At 32.8% G+C, this 20107-nt stretch overlaps 2 protein-coding genes and 1 pseudogene across 4 annotated transcripts; 2 read left to right on the plus strand and 1 right to left on the minus strand.

Annotated features, from left to right (window-relative positions):
• Positions 1-4074: 4074 nt before the first annotated feature.
• Positions 4075-5689, plus strand: LOC146919480 (uncharacterized). 3 transcript variants are annotated; one of them, XM_085712906.1, is made up of 6 exons: positions 4193-4325; positions 4415-4526; positions 4643-4753; positions 4850-4986; positions 5076-5160; positions 5266-5689. In XM_085712906.1, the coding sequence occupies exons 3-6, from the start codon at positions 4671-4673 to the stop codon at positions 5516-5518; spliced, it is 558 nt and encodes a 185-aa protein (XP_085569032.1). In that variant the 5' UTR covers positions 4193-4325; positions 4415-4526; positions 4643-4670; the 3' UTR covers positions 5519-5689. The 3 variants fall into 3 exon arrangements, with proteins under 3 accessions (XP_085569031.1, XP_085569032.1, XP_085569030.1); XM_085712904.1 differs by having other exon boundaries at positions 4687-4753; XM_085712905.1 differs by lacking the exons at positions 4193-4325; positions 4415-4526 and adding an exon at positions 4075-4186 and having other exon boundaries at positions 4657-4753.
• Positions 5690-6024: 335 nt separating this feature from the next.
• On the plus strand, positions 6025-9666 carry LOC146919481 (putative receptor-like protein kinase At1g11050 pseudogene; annotated as a pseudogene).
• A 1584-nt stretch (positions 9667-11250) lies between these two features.
• Positions 11251-12538, minus strand: LOC146919482 (putative F-box protein At2g36090). Its single transcript, XM_085712907.1, has one exon. The coding sequence runs from the start codon at positions 12424-12426 to the stop codon at positions 11515-11517; it is 912 nt and encodes a 303-aa protein (XP_085569033.1). The 5' UTR covers positions 12427-12538; the 3' UTR covers positions 11251-11514.
• Between the last annotated feature and the right edge of the window lie 7569 nt (positions 12539-20107).

A 20107-nucleotide genomic window follows, 5' to 3' on the forward strand; every position in this document is an offset into this window, starting at 1 on the left:
TATTTTCGAAACTGAGTAAAAAATTAACAAACAAACCCCACCCCCCCCCCCCCCCCCCCCCCCCCCCCCCCAAAAAAAAACAAAAACACAAATCATCATGAGGAATGTTATCCACACTCATTTTGATAATCTCTATTTGACACACGTTTTCCTACTAAGCTACACCATCTCTAACACTCACTCTCCTATTATGTGACTCTCCTATTATGTGAAAATTTATAGATCTCATCATTTTATGTGGGCACGTCTATTATGTGGTATCCATATGAATTTCATTCAACAAGAGAGTGAATGTTAAAAAGAGAGTGTCCTTAACATTCTTCATTTTGAAAACCTCTACCTTGTAACTGGTTCAACATGTTTAGACACTTTTATCACTTTTTTTTTAATTACTGAAATTTCAAATGCACGATTTCTAACCAAAATAAAAATTTCACACTCATCATTCCAAAATCTACAATTTTTCCAAACTCATAATCACATAAATTTATAGAACTCCTTGCCAAAAAAAAAAGAACTTTTCCAATAGTTACATAGATCTATGGTGATAGTTAACCCTTTCTTGTTTCTGTCTCAAACTTTTCCTCAAATGAAAGTGTAACATAAAAGGACGAAGAAAGAAAACAATTTATCAACAAAATTGGCACTCCACAATTTATTAACCCTTTCTGGTATGAGACTTGTACTTACTTTCTGTCGTTATGTCTTGTGACAAACTGGAAAGGGCGATTTTTTTGTGGAGAAACAAAGGAATAAATAAAGTGGTTTATGTTTATATGGAGAGTAAAATAGGTAGTTCTTATGCAGGGAAGGTTCCAACTTTATTTTAATGATGATGATCATAATCTCATGTTAAGTCCACTTGCATGGCCTACTCAATTTCGTTACAATTTTTACTATAGAATTGATGTTAATAACTCTCCATCTTCAAGTTTAGTTTTTGATGAATCCGGAGATATCTACTAACTATTTATTAAAATCAATACTAGCTGATTATACCATTATGCCCTCCATAGGGGCATTTTGGTAATTCAATAATATGAGGATTGGTTTCTTGCGACCTCATATTTTTTTTATCCAATTTATAAATATATTCAAAATTTTATATTAATTTTCATAGAATCTTAAAAAAAAAAAATGCGTTCTCTCACCCGCGATCTTGCTCTCACTGTCATCGACCTCGCCGTCTCTGCCGTCGATCTCGCCGTCGAACATACTGATCTCCACCGTTTTCTTCCTCCAATTTTCGGTTTCGTCTTCATCAAAGGTTACTTCCTCTTCCTTTGATTAATTGAGAACTATGACGCCCGGATACGTAGTGCGATACGGGTACGCGAAATTTTTAAAATTTAGGATACGATACGACTAAGATACGTTAACAAAATATTTATATTAAAATTTATATGCGTGTAAAATACTTTAAAAAAAAACATTGATTACTCATACTATATAATCATAAAAGTTACAATTTACAAAAAAACAAAAAAAATACATATGATCAAAATAAAAAATGTTAAGTTTTTGTATAAATCATATTCTATTTTCATTCATATGTTAGGATATCAACAAATGTATCAATAAAAGAACTCAAAACAAAGTTTGTTTAATGTTGATTGATTAAATTTCCACTCTCTCGTTACTTTCATCCACCAAAATCATAATATTTAATTTGTTAATTGAAAAGTAATTATAGTGATTCGTATCTTAAATTTTCACAACACAATCTCATTTTTATACACTTCATTTTTTTTTGGATACGTCTGTGTGAAGTATCTTATAAGTATCTGTGTGTATCCGTCGAGTATCTTTTAAGTATCCGATAAAATATATATTTTAAATTAAAATAATTAATTCCGATACTTCTGGTATACGGTATCCGAAGTATCCGCGGAGTATCGGTATCCGATACGTATCCGACACGGGTACGGCACCATTTTGGAGTATCCGGGCTTCATAGATTGAGAATCATGATTAAATTAACTTTATTTGTTATTTGTATAATCATTGTTATGTGTCTTCGATTGCATGTTGATGTTTTTCCCTTTCCGAAATTTTTTTGGGTTTCGGTTTGAACTTTGGTTGCATTTTGTGCCGTGATTGTGGATTTGTGTTGTGATGATGTTTTCACTTGCATCTTTGCATGTTTTATGTTTTGTGTTGTCATGAATTTTGATAGATGTTAGGATATCAAAAAATGTAAAGTTTTTGTATAAATCATATTCTATTTTCATTCATATGTTAGGATATCAACAAATGTATCAATAAAAGAACTCAAAACAAAGTTTGTTTAATGTTGATTGATTAAATCTCCACTCTCTCGTTACTTTCATCCACCAAAATCATAATATTTAATTTGTTAATTGAAAAGTAATTATAGTGATTCGTATCTTAAATTTTCACAACACAATCTCATTTTTATACACTTCATTTTTTTTGGATACGTCTGTGTGAAGTATCTTATAAGTATCTGTGTGTATCCGTCGAGTATCTTTTAAGTATCCGATAAAATATATATTGTAAATTAAAATAATTAATTCCGATACTTCTGGTATACGGTATCCGAAGTATCCGCGGAGTATCGGTATCCGATACGTATCCGACACGGGTACGGCACCATTTTGGAGTATCCGGGCTTCATAGATTGAGAATCATGATTAAATTAACTTTATTTGTTATTTGTATAATCATTGTTATGTGTCTTCGATTGCATGTTGATGTTTTTCCCTTTCCAAATTTTTTTTGGGTTTCGGTTTGAACTTTGGTTGCATTTTGTGCCGTGATTGTGGATTTGTGTTGTGATGATGTTTTCACTTGCATCTTTGCATGTTTTATGTTTTGTGTTGTCATGAATTTTGATAGATGTTCAGTAGAAATTTTCTGATATTCTGAATTAGGTTGTTGCAGTAGGAAAATGAGATTGAAGAGGGTTGTTAGGTTGTTGCACCGTTGAGTTCAGAGATTGAAGAATTTTTGTGTGTTACTTCTGGTGCTTTTGTATGTCAAGGCTATGGTAAGAAAATCTATTATTACAATACATCATGGTTTTTTATGTCTCTGCGATTTGAAGCTACACCAGCTTCATCATTCTTTATGACATCAACGATTGCAACCTCCACTGTTATCACAACCACTATTTAAAAATCTTGACTTATAAGTTTGATAAAACAATACTCTTATATTGTTTGTGCTTTCCAGACCTAAAAATGCTACATAAGCAGAACACTTGACAGTGGATGTACTCAAATTCAAAGCACGACCGATAATGCAAGTGATTATTTTTCAGATATCTTTACTCATTTATAAATTTTATATGGTCATAAATTTGGAATGAAGACAACTACCTGATTGAATTGTCATCAACCATTGCTACTACATTGAAAAAAAAAATACACTAAATTAGTTACACTACTTAGGAGTACATGTTATTTTTGACATCACCTTTATAGTATCTTTTTTCTTTAATCATTTGAATATCTCGAACAAATTTTTTATTCATATCATTCCAAAATTTATCAATGTTAGCTCCTATTGCAATGACCGTATGGCAATCACAGCCATAGCTATGTTATTCATATCAGGATTTTTTTTTTTACTTCTACCACAAATTTATTCTTGCTAGATACAAATTCTGCTACACACAGTTTATGAATAGCTTCATTACTTATATAATTCTTTTTGGATTGATTCAGTAGAGAATTTGATTGATACATTTCATATTGTTCTTTCACTACAATATAATTGTTTTGCGGCTACTGCTCTAGCGTGCTTTCGTGTGTTGTTGTTGCAAAAATATTGTATTGTTTACTCTTTTTTCACTTTCTGCCATTGTTTCTCATATTGCCATGGTTAATGAATTGAAATCTCATGGCAGAAAAAAGGATAAACAATGTGAACAACCATAAAAATTCAACAAATATTAATATCTTTTTTCTTTCAACTTGATTTTTAGTTCATTTTTATGCCTAAACGTCATGACATTCTACAAGACTTTAGAAAAAGGATAAAAATGTCCACAATCATATAACTGTGTGAGTCTGATCGCAACTTTAATTTGTTGTCTGATGTTGTTCCTGGATGGGATCGGTCTTGGAGATTCATGCTTCGTGTTGTTCGTTTGTGGGAGGTGCCAAATTTTCTTCATCCAGGGCAGATCAATTCGATTGAGATGGTGTTTGTTGATGAGAAGGTTTGTATTGCTATTTATCTGGTTTTGTTTAATATTTTGTTTTAACGCCTTTTTGTCTGTTCATCTAAAAAGGGTGTTAAGATTCACGCGACTGTCAGAAAACAATTGTTGTACCTTTTCCATAAGAAGTTGGTTGAAGGTCAGGTGTATAAGATGTCATATCTTTCAGTTGCTCTTAGCAGTTGTTCTTACAGGACAACTACCCATACTTATAAGTTGTTTTTACAGATGAGGACCAAAGTGAATGTTGTTGAGGGTCCCTTGCTTCCCATGTTTGGATTAACTTTGACTAATATAGTTGAGGTTAACCATCAAACTGTGGACAACAATTATTTGATTGGTTTGTTGTTTTCATAGAGTTATCTACATCTCTTCCTAATTTGCTTATTTTCCTTATGCTTCCCTTTGTTATTGTTCATTTTTTTTATTATGATTACCTCTTTCTTTTCTTAATAGTTTTTGCTGTTTAGATGACATTGGCTTAATGACTGTAATATCAGAGGTAAGGGAGTATATTAAGGATGGGAAGATCACCAAGATGATTTTGCTTCAGCTAACTGATCACAGGTTGATATCTTATTTTACGAGGCATGTCAAGATTTATCTTCATTTTGTTTATAGAAGGGACCATCGTTTAAACTTTTGTTTGGTTTTTTTCACAAGTGGGAAATGTGAGACTGCTCTGTTTGGAGATTATGTGGATCACTTGAAACAACTCATGGCCAAAGTTGATGAAGGTGTGTCTGTGCTGGTTATGCATGTGCTGGTTATGCAATTCGCAAAAGTGAAGATTTTCAAAGGTCTGTTTTTAGTATATTTCTTCTAAACATTTTGAAATTTTAATGTATGAATATTCTTATCAGTTTTGTCATTGGTTGAATTTTTGTAGAGAATGCATCCCTGCAAAATGTAATGAATACTACCCGAATTATGATCAATCCGGATATATCAGAGGCTGCTGAGTTTAGGAAAGGGTTAGTTATTTTATTTGGATTGTTGTGGTTTTTAATATATGTTTAGATTCTGATACACATTAATTAAATATGTATGTGTTGCTTTTGTTTACGCCCCAATATCAGTTTGGATGTTAATTCAATTGGAAGCAGCTCCATTGTGCCGCTTATTGGTCTGAGGGGTAGACCATCAATAGATGAAGATTTCTTGCATCTCCATCCAAAGAAGTCTATTGCAGAATCGAAGGAAGTTGGGGAGAGTGATACCTTTATTGTTTGTGCTACAATTGATGGTATTGCTGAGGGACAGAAATGGCGATATGCTTCTTTGATTGAGAAAAAATTATCATTGTCATGGTGGAAAAAATTACTATTTTAAACTTTAGTCCTTTGGTCGTCTGATACTAATCAATTTCTTTTTCTAAATAAATGTTTTACATGTTCATAGAGCTGCCAGAGAAGTTGAGTTAGGAAGCTTATGCACAGATAAATTGCACTAATAATATTATAAGAAAGTTCAGGTTAATTATATAAAAAACATTAGCAACAATCATATCTAATCAAATCTCAACTTCTATAGGTGATAAGTGAAACTTTTTAAAAATAGAAAGAAACTCAATGAAGTTCAAATTTATCTCTATGCCATTTACCCTGCATTGGTTCCAATTAGTTTCATCTTAATTATTATCATGTTTTCTTGGTTTCATGAACAAAGTATATCCTCTTTTCGTGAATCAAGACTTGATAGAGCTTTCATAAATATTTTGATAAATATTTTTAATGTTTGTGCAATATTCCTTAATTTGATCATTTTTCCTTTGGAACAATTTTTTTACAAGATACGTTATTCAACCCGTGCGAAGCACGGGTTTGTAACTAGTTTATATGGAAACAAATAATAATGGTACTACTAGAATCAAACCTCAGGGTACAATATGGAAAGACTTAGCTCTTGATCCTAAGTTGTATTATTATAGAGCAACACTTGATTATTATGGAGTTTTGACGCAATATTCTCATCCAAGGGACACTAAAGCAAAACAAGGATGGACTATTATGAGGTATGTTCCTGATAACATCTGCACTGCTATATCCAATGAAATATGGGTAGTGGAACTTGTGGCTATAATAGCTATTGTTCCATGGAAAATCAGAGACCTGCTTGTAAATGTCCTTATGGTTATTCATTGTTAAGTGTTCTTCTCCATTACAAACAGGACTTCCATGATTGCAGTTCATTGTCTTCTTATACTTGGTTGAATCAAGAGTATGATGTAGTGCCTTATCTTGTATACATTCATGTCATCAACTAACTAATGACCTACTTCATGGTGCAGTTGAGCATAAATGTTTATTGCCATATTACTAAGATGCATAATCAAAATTCAGGAATATTGATCATTATCCAATTCGCATTACTAATCAATTAATTCCATAACAAAGATTTTACAAGGGAAATCAGGAATTTTCACTTTACCTCCATGTTTTTATCAAAAGAGATATTGTGTTGAACACGAACTTCCGGATGCACATTCTCGGACCGGCCTTCATCTTTATTTACGACTTCAAAATCAAGTCTTTCATCCACACACTTATTCCCTTCAGAAACTTCTTCACTACTTACAAGACTACTTGTATCAAATGTTGAAGACTCATACATGTAGCTTGAGAACCAGTTTCTGATATCTGGAGGCTCTGAATTTAATGGACCAAAAGTACACAATACAATAACTATTAACTAGTTGAAATAATTGATAATTTCACATTATACAAAGAACTAGGAAGAAGCCTTCACTGTAGCCAAATTATAGAGACGGCAACGAAAAGCCTTATCCAACTAAGTGGAGTAATCTAAAAGAAGCATGAAAACTACAAACCAGAGAATTGTGAGCATGAGTTGCAAGAATCCAGATTCTGTAAGGAAAAGTACAAGCAACAAAATATCAGAAATAAAATCTCTATTTTTCAGCTATTAAATTCTGATAGCCGAACTTTGATAACCAAAAAGTACTATGGCTAATTAACACTCATAACCTTAAATTTTATTCTTCTTTCTTGAGCCTAGTTTAGATTAGCATCTGTAGTTTATGAAATATTTTTAATCAAAATAAGCTTATGAACCTTATAAAAGCTTTGGTTCTTTAAAGCCTACAGATCTACAATACATGAAGCAGTTAAATATAAAAAAAATTCAACCTATGACCGAAGTCATTGTTTAGAAAAACAAATTAAATTTACTAGTACTGTTTCACCTCCTATATGCACTAATTTGGATATTAAGTTTTTCATTTTTTAATTTCACATTTAAAATCATTTTTGTTTTTGTTATGAACTTACTCGGGTTCCCCCCAAAATCCCCTTCATGCACCTTGTGTTTCATGAGTTACAACATTTTGATCTATGAAGCACCAACACATACATGGACACCAGACAAGACACTAACAAGTCACACCGATGATAATTTGAAAAAATTATATAAATGGAAAGTAATCACGTGTGTCGGACACCGGACACGCATTGATCGAAAGTGTCGATTCTAGAGAGCTTTTGATTAGACTGTAGTATATGTCAGTCCCTAAATTGATGAGCATAAGTTTACTGCTTCTAATATATTCAATCTCTGCAAGTAACAAACAATCGAGTTATATTTAAATTAAAATATTTCTTTAAAATTACTATCAGAAATATATTCCCTATATATTTTTACAAATTTATAAAATATTTAAAAGAAAAACCATGAGATTTTCATTGGCTATATCTTACAAGTTTCACATCCACTGCTAAAGTCTCAGAATTATTCAGAACTGAACCTTCATTAGTTCCTACTTGTTTCCAAAACTCAACACAATTTGTCACAAACTCATCAAGTTGTGCTGTGCAGGTATCACAAACATCACAGAATGGAAACAAAAAGTTGGTATGATTAGTCCTTTAGACTGCTTGTAATGGTGATTTGAGTTCTGAAACTAGATGTGGCATTCGTACTGATGCTGGTTTTAAAGTCACTACACAGCTTAATACTATTGATCCAAAAAAATTCAACCAAGTGTTTTTACTTCTCAATTTTATATGCTATTGGTGTTGTGAATAAATTTGGTCCTACACATCCTGAGACAGCTGGTTGTATACTTGGTATGCCACTTTCAACAAAAGGGTCATCAAATAATGGAAAAAATTTGAAACTTGTTTTTGGGTTATTAGGTGCTCTTGTTGGTGTTGCTCTTGCTTTTGTGCTCATAATTATGTATAGGAAATGGGATAAGATGAGGAGGGAAAATATTATTTATCACATGTCAATTGAAAACAGTGCTAGAGACAGTGTTTTGCCTAATACAGGAGCTAAATGGTTTCATATATCAGAGCTAGTGATAAGGCTGCAAACAAGTTTTCACAGAAGAATATGATAGGTCAAGGTGGTGATGGTGTTGTGTACAAAGGAACACTTTCAGATGGAACTTTGGTTGCAGTGAAAGTCATTTTTTATTTGGATACTAGAGGGGATGAAGAGTTTTGCTATGAAGTTGAGATTACTAACAAAATAAAGCATAGAAATATTCTTGCTTTAAGAGGTTGTTGTGTTACAACAAGTCATAGTGTAAAACGTAAGAGAAGGTTTTTAGTTTATGATTTGTAACAATTATCAGTTATCCAAATCTTCTTGATAAGGCTAATGGAAGTTTAAGTTATCAATTATCAGTTAATGGTGCTAATAGGCTAACTTGGCCACAAAGGAAGAATATTATACTTGATGTGGCTAAAGGGCTAGCTTATTTGCATTATGAAATCAAACCGCCGATTTTTCATCGCAATATTAAGGCGACAATTATACTTTTGGATTCGAAAATGAAAGTGAAAGTTGCTAATTTTGGTTTGGCAAAACAAGGTAATGAAGGACAATCTCATCTCACAACAAGAGTAGCTGGACATATGGTTGTTTAGCACCTGAGTATGCTTTATATGGACAACTAACTGAGAAAAGTGATGTTTATAGGTTTGGCATTGTGATACTTGAGATAATGAGTGGTAGAAAAGTGCTTGATACAATGAATTCACCAGTTGTTTTGGTCACTGATCGGGCTTGGACACTTCCAAAATCAGGGAAAGTTGATGAAATATTTGATCAAGCAGTTAAAGATGAAGGGCCAGAGAAAATCATGGAAAGGTTTGTACCTGTTGGAATTCTTTGTGCTCATGCAATGGTTGCATTAAGGCCTACTATTGCTGAGGCAATTAAGATGTTAGAAGGTGATATTGATATTCCTAATTTACCAGATAGGCCCGTTCCACTTGGTCATGAATCTTTTCTATCATATTTGATCCACTTTCCCTTTCCCTTCTGCTAAATAAAAACTTGAAATATATCATCATCTCTTTATATTCTACAAGGAATTAATTAATAGATGACATAAAAATGAAGCATGACATGGGAATCAAATTCCTGATCATCCTAAGAACAACTAAAAGAAAAGGAAACATTTATGCCTTTTGGAATCATTTCCTGAAATCTATGTACAACTTATACAACAACATCAATCAAGAACTTTTCAGTTTTACTAAAAACACTTAATTCCAAGTGTTCTCTGTAATAGGAGAGTACATGTCCTGATCATTTGCTGCACTAGTTGTTGTCAATAGGAATAGGAACCTTGCTTGTGAGACCATGCATTTTGGAATTCAATCCAGTCTCAATTTCCATTGGTTTTCTGTTGTCTATCATACCATGGCTTTCAAGATCTAGCACATTGTTGTTTATCTCTGATTTCTGACAAGCTTCTAAGCCTTTAGAGGGAAATGTTTCAGTCCTGAAAGTCTGTCCAAATATATCAACCGCCACATTGTTGTTTATCTCATTAGCTGTGGTATTTAAGGACTCGGTTTGTTTCTCGTGATCATCTTTTTGGCTCAACGAACCTTTTTAGCATCTATCCCTTCTGGTTGAACCCAATTCTATCTTGTATGTCATCTTCATCATCATCATCATCATCATCAATAATAAGTTCCTTCCTGAAAGTAGGCATTCTGTCGACTGCCACTGAGTTTCTGTTGTCTATCATAGTCATAGCAAACATTACGGAGTCTGGATCACCCTATATTTTAATTTTGGTGTCAATTGTGCCTATGACTACATCTCATCTTTGACAGCAGAGAAGCTGCATTGTAGTTTTTTCGATTATGCAATTCTTAGTGTTATAGGGTATAAAGTTGTGGTTAAATACTACAATTCCATTGCAAGATTACCTTCTTGTGCTCGTTGCGCTTTAAGCTCTACTTGCTTTGCTATGCTTGATCGACTATCAGTGAATACAACGCAGGTCACTACCCAGATGTAATGAAGAAAACGGAATTGTTTGCAAAACAATTTATGTTTTAGTAGCTGATAGAAGTATTTCCATCATTTGTCATTAGGTTCTTATCACAATATCACACTAAAAGTATTGACTTCAAAAAAAATATTTTCTCATGAGCTTTGCTATTTAATGCGAAAATTTTCATGTGGACTTTTGATGAAGATAATGGCTAACCATACACAAGATGAATGGAAGTGTAAATGATTACTAGTGAGTATAGAAAAGTAACTGTATAAAAATAGCACTTGTCTGTTGGTAATCAATCATAGGATCTTCACATTAGTCTTGTATTGGATCATCCAAGGGGTCAAATTCATAAGTGCATTGTGGCTCATTTACAGGGACAACAATACAAGAGTGGATTTAGGCCAATTTTGGATTAGTTTCTAACAACTCATAAGAGCTTCTCAATTCAAATAAGTATCTAATATCCATTTATATATGAAGAACTGAACATGTCGTTACAATGTATATATGTTTACAGAGAAATTAACGAAAAGAGTTTATGAAACAATTCATATGCTGAAACTAATTTCAACTGTCTTGCTATGGATTAATATTGTTAGCATTATGCTGGGAGTAGGAATCAGACTCCTAAGTCCTAACCTCAAACATAGACACCAAACAAACAAACAAACAAACAAACAAACCTTGTACCCTCTTGTTTTTGTAAGTAACCGCCTTTTATATAGGAATGTGCTTTTATCATTATGTGTCAATAATGGAAAACTATTGAAAACTCAATTGTTAATTCAAATTCAAATTCAAACTCAAACTCAAAACCACGTTAAATATAAAACGGCAAACTCAAACTCAATGTTCACAATTAAAACCTTCATCCTTAGGGACTTAGGTTAGAATCAATATATAAAATAAAACTTACGCAAATATAAATTACCATCCATACATCCTGGGTCCAAATATATTAATAATAATAAGGGAGTTCGAACAAGAAGAACTGCTAATTTAATTACCATCATGCCACCGGCACCACGCAAGGCTTTATGAGTCTGAATCTGATATGGAACTACTTGTTGATCTTCCTCTTCCCATTTTCAATAGCATTGGAGATGATTAAGTTACCATCCTTCCATGTCAATTGTTCTCCATTCATATCATCCATTGTAAAGTCAATTGCATACATGTAGAACTTCTCTTCATCACCTTCTTTCCAGCCGCACGTGATCTTCACCTCACACTTGACCATCTCTGTATAAAACCCTACAGGCGCCGGTATGAAGGTCTCAAACACCACTTCAACCTCTCTGGACACGCGAATTCTCGTCACTTTCACCGAAACAGGTTTACAAGTAGAAGGATGAAACAAGCTCCCCGCACACTTTCTATTTACATCGACAACTACACAACTAAACCTCATATTTTGTTTCAAGTATTCTTCACAACCCTCTTTCTCTTTCTTTACACTTAAGAATTTCCTTCTTTCCGCCAAGCCGCCTGGCCAATTCATCTGAAAAGTTCTTCTGGTGTCGTAGTTTAACTTCGGGCCCAAAAACCGTTCCATTATTGCTTCTACGTGTTCCATTGTTGTTGTGTCTACTAGGTCCATATAATTCAATGAAGAAAAAGGTTCCCGTTGTCCCTGTAAAAATACATCTATGGAGAACATGAAAAATGTTACCGGACGAGGAGAAGGGGGAGGAGGAGGAAGAGGATGATGTTCATCAATGGGAGGGAACGCTTGGCAGAAGAAGGAACGGTAACTACCGGGGAATCTGGAGATGAATTGGCAAGGGTACCCTTTGTAAAGCAAGGAAGGCCAAGTGGAAATGCAAATCTTACGCATTAGATCATCGTTGTTTATGATCAAGTGGCGAAATTCGGGAGAGACCCATGATAACCTGATTAAGGTTTCACCGTCCAGACGTGGAAGTATGTGGAATGGAACGATGTCTTCATCTAACCTATCAAAATAATTCATGGCTGAGCTCAACCACTGCTACTAGGTCTTCTGTTGTGTTCAAGCAGCGGATAGGTTTTGACGCAAACACATATCAACACATTACACATTACCTGCGAAGTTGTTATGTACTTTCGTGTTGTTACAGGTTGGTTTTAGCATTAAAGACAAAATATCTTTTTTTTGGTTACAAAAGACAAGATATTTTTGGATATGTCGTATGTTCTTTCGCCCGACATATTATTACTATTTTCAATTTTGTTCAATTTAACGTTTTCTTTAATTTTTTGCAACTTCTAATTTTTACCATCACTCTGGATCAATGTTCTTGTACTGTTTTCACTTGCTTTTCAACTGGAACTTGGGATTTTCCTCAAACGAACTTAGGCTAATTTTTGAATTAAGGCTTGTTTGCTTGAAATTGGCCTAGGCTCTTGTTCGTATGATTTTAAAAAGTAGTTGTGATTGGTTCCATCAAGTCTTAACTTGTTTTGCTTGAAAATGAGAGTTTTTGTGAAAAATGATAAAGTGAGACGAACTTTGAGTTTTTATTGAATTTGTCGTATTTGGCCGATGAAATGCTTATGTAATCTCTATTACACGCATATGTGACTTGTGAGAATACATGGCATAGGCAATTGAGCTTGTTTGCTTGGTTTTGACTTATATGCTCAAGTATTCTAATGTTGTGATCTTAAGAGACGGATTTTGTTGGAAATGGTTTAAGAGCCAATTGTCTTGTGAATCCTTTATGGATATTTGATATAACTTATATGAAGATGATTGGCGGTGTATATTTGTGTGACAACTATATGTTGCTTGTGTTGTGGATGTTGTTGGCAATTGTATACATGTTATATAGTGGTGAATTGTTGTTAATTGTATATATACAAGTATTGGTGATGTTGAGGTGAATTGTTTGTGTGAACATATGCATTGTAGTTGAGTCATATGTTCATGCATTCATGACTGATGGTGGTGGATTTTATATCCGATTGAGGTGATTACGATGTTTTTGTTGCATCGGAGGTGACGATCTTGAGGTGTTTTGGTACCACATGCATCTAGATGAGTCTAGAGCCATTGCATAAATTGTTGGTGAATTGAATCGCATTGAAATGTGCTTTGTGGTGGAATTGCTAATTATGATTGTGGATTGAATTGTTAATTGTTAATTGACAAGGTGAAGTTGTGATATGCGAATGATATTCTTGTTGATATGAACTTGGAATGACGGTATTGAATGATCTTGGATTATTTAAGTGTTGTGAATATTTGTGGAACCATATATGAAATGTCATTCTTATCCTTGATTATATCTTTCATTTTCAAAGTTCTTATTAATCTTATATGGATTATGATGATGTAATGCTAACCCTCAGTGGTTTACCACCTACCTTTTCGTATGGACGGGTAGATGGAGTGCAGGATGCTTAGTTTGTTTGCTTGATGATGCCGAGGAGTGGAGTTCCTCTTTATTTGCAAGTGTCTAGATTAGGGCTCTGATGTAGGATAGTTCTTGCATGTTGCTTTATTGACTATGTATTTTGGAGTTGAGATATTGTTGTATTTGAGATATGGAGGATATATTTTTTTTATATTGAGATTGGGAGTTGTTTATGGATTATATGTATATGTTCCGCTGCTATGTGATGTGACACGATCTTTATGCATGTATGTATTGTGGTTTATTCGAAGACGTAGCATCTATTTCTAGAATATGTTTGTATATTCGCGCGTTTTACCGCTTATTAGAAATAGGGTGTTACAGTTTATGCTACAGCCAGAACCTTGAAAATTGCGTCACAATCTCAGCAATCCGATTTAAGTTGGCTCTTCATTGTAAATCCGAACATCAAATTAGGAATACAAATGAAAATCAACACGAAAATAAAAAAATCAAACAAAGTAGATCGAAGAAATTTGCGTAGAGTACCTAATCTTGAAGGTCATGTGAAAATTTTTGGATCACTGAGATGGAGGGAGGATGCCGAAATCGATCGGAAATGAAGGTAAGAAAAAAAGAAGTGAATGAGAAAGGAGAAAGATAGATCGCGGATGAGAAGAGAGGGTGAGGAGGGAAAAATGGGGGGAAAATATTAGGGTTAGGGTTAGCTTGGGGGATAAGCTGAAGTAGAGATAAATATGAAATAGTTGTTTCGGAAAACAGAAGAGATAAATATGAAATAGTTGTTTCGGAAAAATAGGGCTATAAATAAATATGAAATAGTTGTTTCGGAAAACAGAAGAGATAAATATGAAATATTTGTTTCGGAAAATAGAAGAGATAAATATGAAATAGTTGTTTCGGAAAAAAGAAGAGATAAATATGAAATAGTTGTTTCGAAAATAGGGCTATAGATAAATATGAAATAGTTGTTTCGGAAAACAGAAGAGATAAATATGAAATAGTTGTTTCGGAAAACAGAAGGGATAAATATGAAATAGTTGTTTCGGAAAATAGAAGAGATAAATATGAAATAGTTGTTTCGGAAAATAGAAGAGATAAATATGAAATATGATCAATGGCTAAAATTGAATGGCACCTAAATGTGCAAGATCCAATGGCTCAGAAAAGTGGAGGGAAAAATGGGGGGAAAATATTAAGGTTAGGGTTAGCTTCGGGGGTTAAGCTTTAGTAAGTAAGATTAGGGTAGAAAATATTTGCTTCATAAAAAAAAGGCAAGAGGATAGGAATAAAATTGGTGCGATGCATTTTTTTAGATGGAATATGTTATGTTAAATAATTGCAAACCTAAAAGTGTAGAAAATATTTGCTTAAAAAAAAGGGAGGATAGGAATAAAAAAAAAGGAGGATAGGAATTCAAAAAAAAATAATAAGGATTCGGCTGGCCAAAAGGAGGATCGGAATAAAAAAAAGGAGGATAGGAATTCAAAAAAAAAAATAAGGATTCGAAAAAAAAAGGAGGATAGGAATAAAAAAAAAGGAGGATAGGAATTCAAAAAAAAAAATAATAAGGCTGGCCAAAATTATAGCAAACTTGATAACAAAATTCGGCTGGCATTAATTAAGTAATTTGATCAATGGTTAAAATTGAATGGCGCCTAAATGTGCAAGATCCAATGGCTCAGAAAAGTGGAGGGAGAAATGGGGGGAAAATATTAGGGTTAGAAATAGCTTTAGGGGTTAAGCTTTATTATATAAGATAAGATGTCTATTTAACATCCTTAGACAAATTAGGTTTTTAGACATACTTATGGATCATATCAGAATTTAAAAAGCCGATAGCAAATTTAAAATAAAATTTTGACCGATCATAAACTTTACCAGTGCACAAAATGATTCTAGAGAACAATTTAAAACAATTCTAGTTTGTTTCAAGTTCCAATGAACTCATGTATAAAATACACGAAATTAAATCCAAAAATCTTTTAAATTCATTTTCAATGTTAAAAAATTTTAGAAAGCTATAATGGCATATTTTCGAAACTGAGTAAAAAATTAACAAACAAACCCCCCCACAAAACAAAAACACAAATCATCATGAGGAATGTTATCCACACTCATTTTGATAATCTCTATTTGACACACGTTTTCCTACTAAGCTACACCATCTCTAACACTCACTCTCCTATTATGTGACTCTCCTATTATGTGAAACTTTATAGATCTCGTCATTTTATGTGGGATCTATTTTTAATGTGTACTATCCACATCTAATACGTGGTATCCATATGAATTTCATTCAACAAGAGAGTGAATGTTAAAAAGAGAGTGTCTTTAACATTCTTCATTTTGAAAACCTCTACCTTGTAACTGGTTCAACATGTTTAGACACTTTTATCACTTTTTTTTTAATTACTGAAATTTCAAATGCACGCTCTCTAACCAAAATGAAAATTTCACACTCATCATTCCAAAATCTACAATTTTTCCAAACTCGTAATCACATAAATTTATAGAATTCCTTGCCAAAAAAAAATGAACTTTTCCAATAGTTACATAGATCTATGGTGATAGTTAACCCTTTCTTGTTTATGTCTCAAACTTTTCCTCAAATGAAAGTGTAACATAAAAAGGCAAAGAAAGAAAACAATTTATCAACAAAATTGGCACTCCACAATTTATTAACCCTTTCTGGTATGAGACTTGTACTTACTTTATGTCGTTATGTCTTGTGACAAACTGGAAAGGGTGATTTTTTTGTGGATAAACAACGGAATAAAATAAAGTGGTTTATGTTTATATGGAGAGTAAAATAGGTAGTTTGGATATAATAAAGGAGTGAGTGTATAAATGTAGGAGTATATGATAAAATTTCTGATAAGGTATAACTATTAGGGCTGGACAGGTGGTCAGTATGGGTCAAAGTCGAGCCCAAATACTCAAACATCACAGAAAATTGTTGTTCACACATTTGAGAAGGCTGAAAAACACATTTAAATGACGAAATGCCCCGGTGGCAGTTAACTGCCGAATTATAAAAGAACCGGCGGCAGGCAGTTAACTGCCGAGGAATCCATCTGCATTGTTACTCTCATTTTGCCAAATTTTTTCAAATCTCTCTCAAAATCTCTCTAAAAAAACCCAACCAAATCCAACCAAATTTATTCAACAAAATCACAAGTAAGTAATCATAATGCTATTAACTTACATTTTAGTTGTTATAAATGATTTTTTTTGTTTTTGAGTAGATTTAATTTATTTTAGTTTTTGAGTAGATTAACATGTAATAATTCATTTGAGTAGATCTTTTTGAACAAGCACATTTGAGTAGATCTTAGTTGATTAATTTAGTTAAAATGTTTGCATGATGTTTATGTTGAAGGTGAGAAAAACACAAAAAGGGGAGGTTGAATTGTGTTTTCTTTTTCTTCTCCTAAAACTGAAATCACTGTTCAGAACCTGATAGAGTTCAGCTTCTGAAGTGATGTTCAGAGTGTAAATGCAGCGGAAAGTAAAGAGAGAGAGAGAGAGAGAGAGAGAGAGAGAGAGAGAGAGAGAGAAGAAAGACACATAGCAATTATACAGGTTCCTTCCACAAACCGAAAGTAGTCCTGTCCCCCTTGCACTTCCAAGGAGAGTTCACTAAAATCAATATCTGATTACAACTGCTCGCTGCTCAAAATAGCAAGAGACTTCAAACTACTCAAGCACAACTGCAAGAGATTTCCAATGCTCAGGAACAAAATCAAGAGACTTCTATTCAAACAGAATTACAAAGAAAATTGTTTGAGATTGAACACTTGATACACAATCAGTGGTGTTCACAATACAAATCAGATATAGACTCTTAAGACTCTAGAATTTCTAAGATATGAAAGTTGAAAAGAAATTCTAAGTGAACTTTGATGTGGAACAATTTCAGCACAATTTTGGCACTTGTAAAATTGTTGTGAGAGTCTTGGAAATCTTCAAGCCTTCACTCCTTTATATAGAGGTGTGATAGAGACGTTGATTGTTAGCACATCAAAAAGAGTCGTTTGAAGCTTAATCAAATCACCAATGATCTGTTGCTTGATTTGGTTATTGTCCTATGAAGGAACAATTTCAAATTCATTCCATGTATAGAGGAATACCAGTGTAGTCACGGATGTTGTTCTTGTACTATTGTAGACACAAAACAAAGTAGTGGAAATAGTGGTGTACAATTGTACTATTGTCCTTTTTCAACATTCTCCAAAGGATAAGCATCCAATGCCTTCAAATTTCTCTAAATTAGCTGTTGCTCCAGGCTTCGATTCCTTATGCGTAGGCATGACAATAACAATTTTTGACAAAATTCTGAAGCTTCCAGTCTTCCAGCTTCTGATGATCTTCAGAACCTCTGATGACGTCAGTTTCTGGTAGACAGCTTCTGATGAGAGTGCTTCTGATGACGTCAGCTTCTGGTGATCTTCGGAACCTCTTGTCTTCAGAACCTCTTGTCTTCAGATGCTTCCTTGCAACTTTAAGCTTCCTTTTTGTAGATTCCATTGCTCTCATTTGTTCTTCCAGAACCTATGCTTGAATTAAAGACACTCAAATTTTTTTTGTCTATGGTTCTGCACACTTGAACAAATATTAGCATATCCAATTGACAATTTTGAATACCTTGTTATCATCAAAACTCAAAGGGTAATGTTAAACACATTTTGTTCCAACAATCTCCCCCTTTTTGATGATGACAAACACTAGTATTAAAATGTTCAATTGTTGTTAATTTGATTAACAAGTTGGCTATTAGGGTCTGAGGTTTGTAAGCTCCCCCTAAGTCCAATAGTCCTTTAAGGTGAGATTTGTAAGCTCCCCCTAAGTTCTATACAAGTTAATTAAATTCAATTTTATAAACTTAATAGCACTCAGAATAATCTCACATAAAATCAATAGACTAAGAGATAAGAAGCAGGTTCTTCCTAATTCAATTAATTTAAGAATTAAATTAGTGAGGCTCAGAGCCTTTAATACTATATTTACTCCTCCTTTTGTCATCAACAAAAAGTATAAAAATAAAGACAAAACAAGGGAGGTGATAAAAACATCATGTGATAAATTTAACATAGTCAAAATAATCAGAGCAATTAAATAAGTTAGAAGCATCAAAGTAAACAGAAACACAAACATTGAAAAGTTGAGAAGGATACATATATATTTATTTTATTATAACTAAAATAAAATACTAACATTATTTATAAAATATATAAATTAAAAGTGAAAATATATAGATAGAATCTAAGTTGTACAATTTTTGTTACAGAATAATACTTATATTTGGGTCAAATACCATTTGTGCTTCTTTAAGTTAGATGATTATAATTGGATAATTCAATTAAGTTGTTTTTGATATAAATTTTTCTTTTAAATGATAAAACGTCTATCGCATTATCCTATTTTCATCAAACTCACTTAAAAATGTTTATGTGGACGTTTATTATAATTAAGTTGGCATATCCAAATTCACCGTTGTCAAAACTATTAATAAAAATGAGATTTATTTATATAAAAAAACGAAACTTTTCAAAATTATTATATCTTATAATGAAATAAGTACAAAAACTTATTTGGGCAGAGAAATATGTCAATGTTGGCTATCATTGCATCCTATGAAGCACTAACTCTTCACTCTAACGTTAATATTGGACACGAAACAAATATTGACATGTCGAGTATGATATATATATATATATAGGGTTATGTTACAAGCCACCCTTTGGTGGTGTCTTTTATCAAGTCACACCTCAAGGTGTGATTTTCACTTTTTAGTTATAACTTTGATAAAAGACACCTTCATAAAAAGTAGTTGGTGTCTTTTAACAAATGCTCATAGAGTAACTTGATAAAAGACACCTTCATAAAAGGTGTCTTCTATCATAACCCATATATATATATATATATATATATATATATATATATATATATATATATATATATATATATATATATATATATATATATATATATTTTATTATGATTAAAATAAAATACGAAAAATCATTTAAGAAATTTAAATTAAGAGTGAAAAATTATCTATCTCATTATCCTATTTTCATCAAACTAACTTAAAAAAGTGTTAATGTGGACAATTAATGTAATTAAGCTCATATGTCCAAATTCACCGCTCTTAAAACTATCAGTAGTTGAGAGACCTTTAAACTAATCCTAATTGTTGGAAGACCATTAAACTATTAAACCATTTTCTCATTAGTTGTTTGGTTTACAAGAATAGTAGAAATAATTTTTTTTGTTGTTGTAAGGAGATGA

This window comes from Medicago sativa, chromosome 5 (assembly GCF_051527215.1).
Source record: "Medicago sativa cultivar Bolivia chromosome 5, Bolivia_mono, whole genome shotgun sequence".
NCBI classification, from domain to species: Eukaryota; Viridiplantae; Streptophyta; class Magnoliopsida; order Fabales; family Fabaceae; genus Medicago; species Medicago sativa.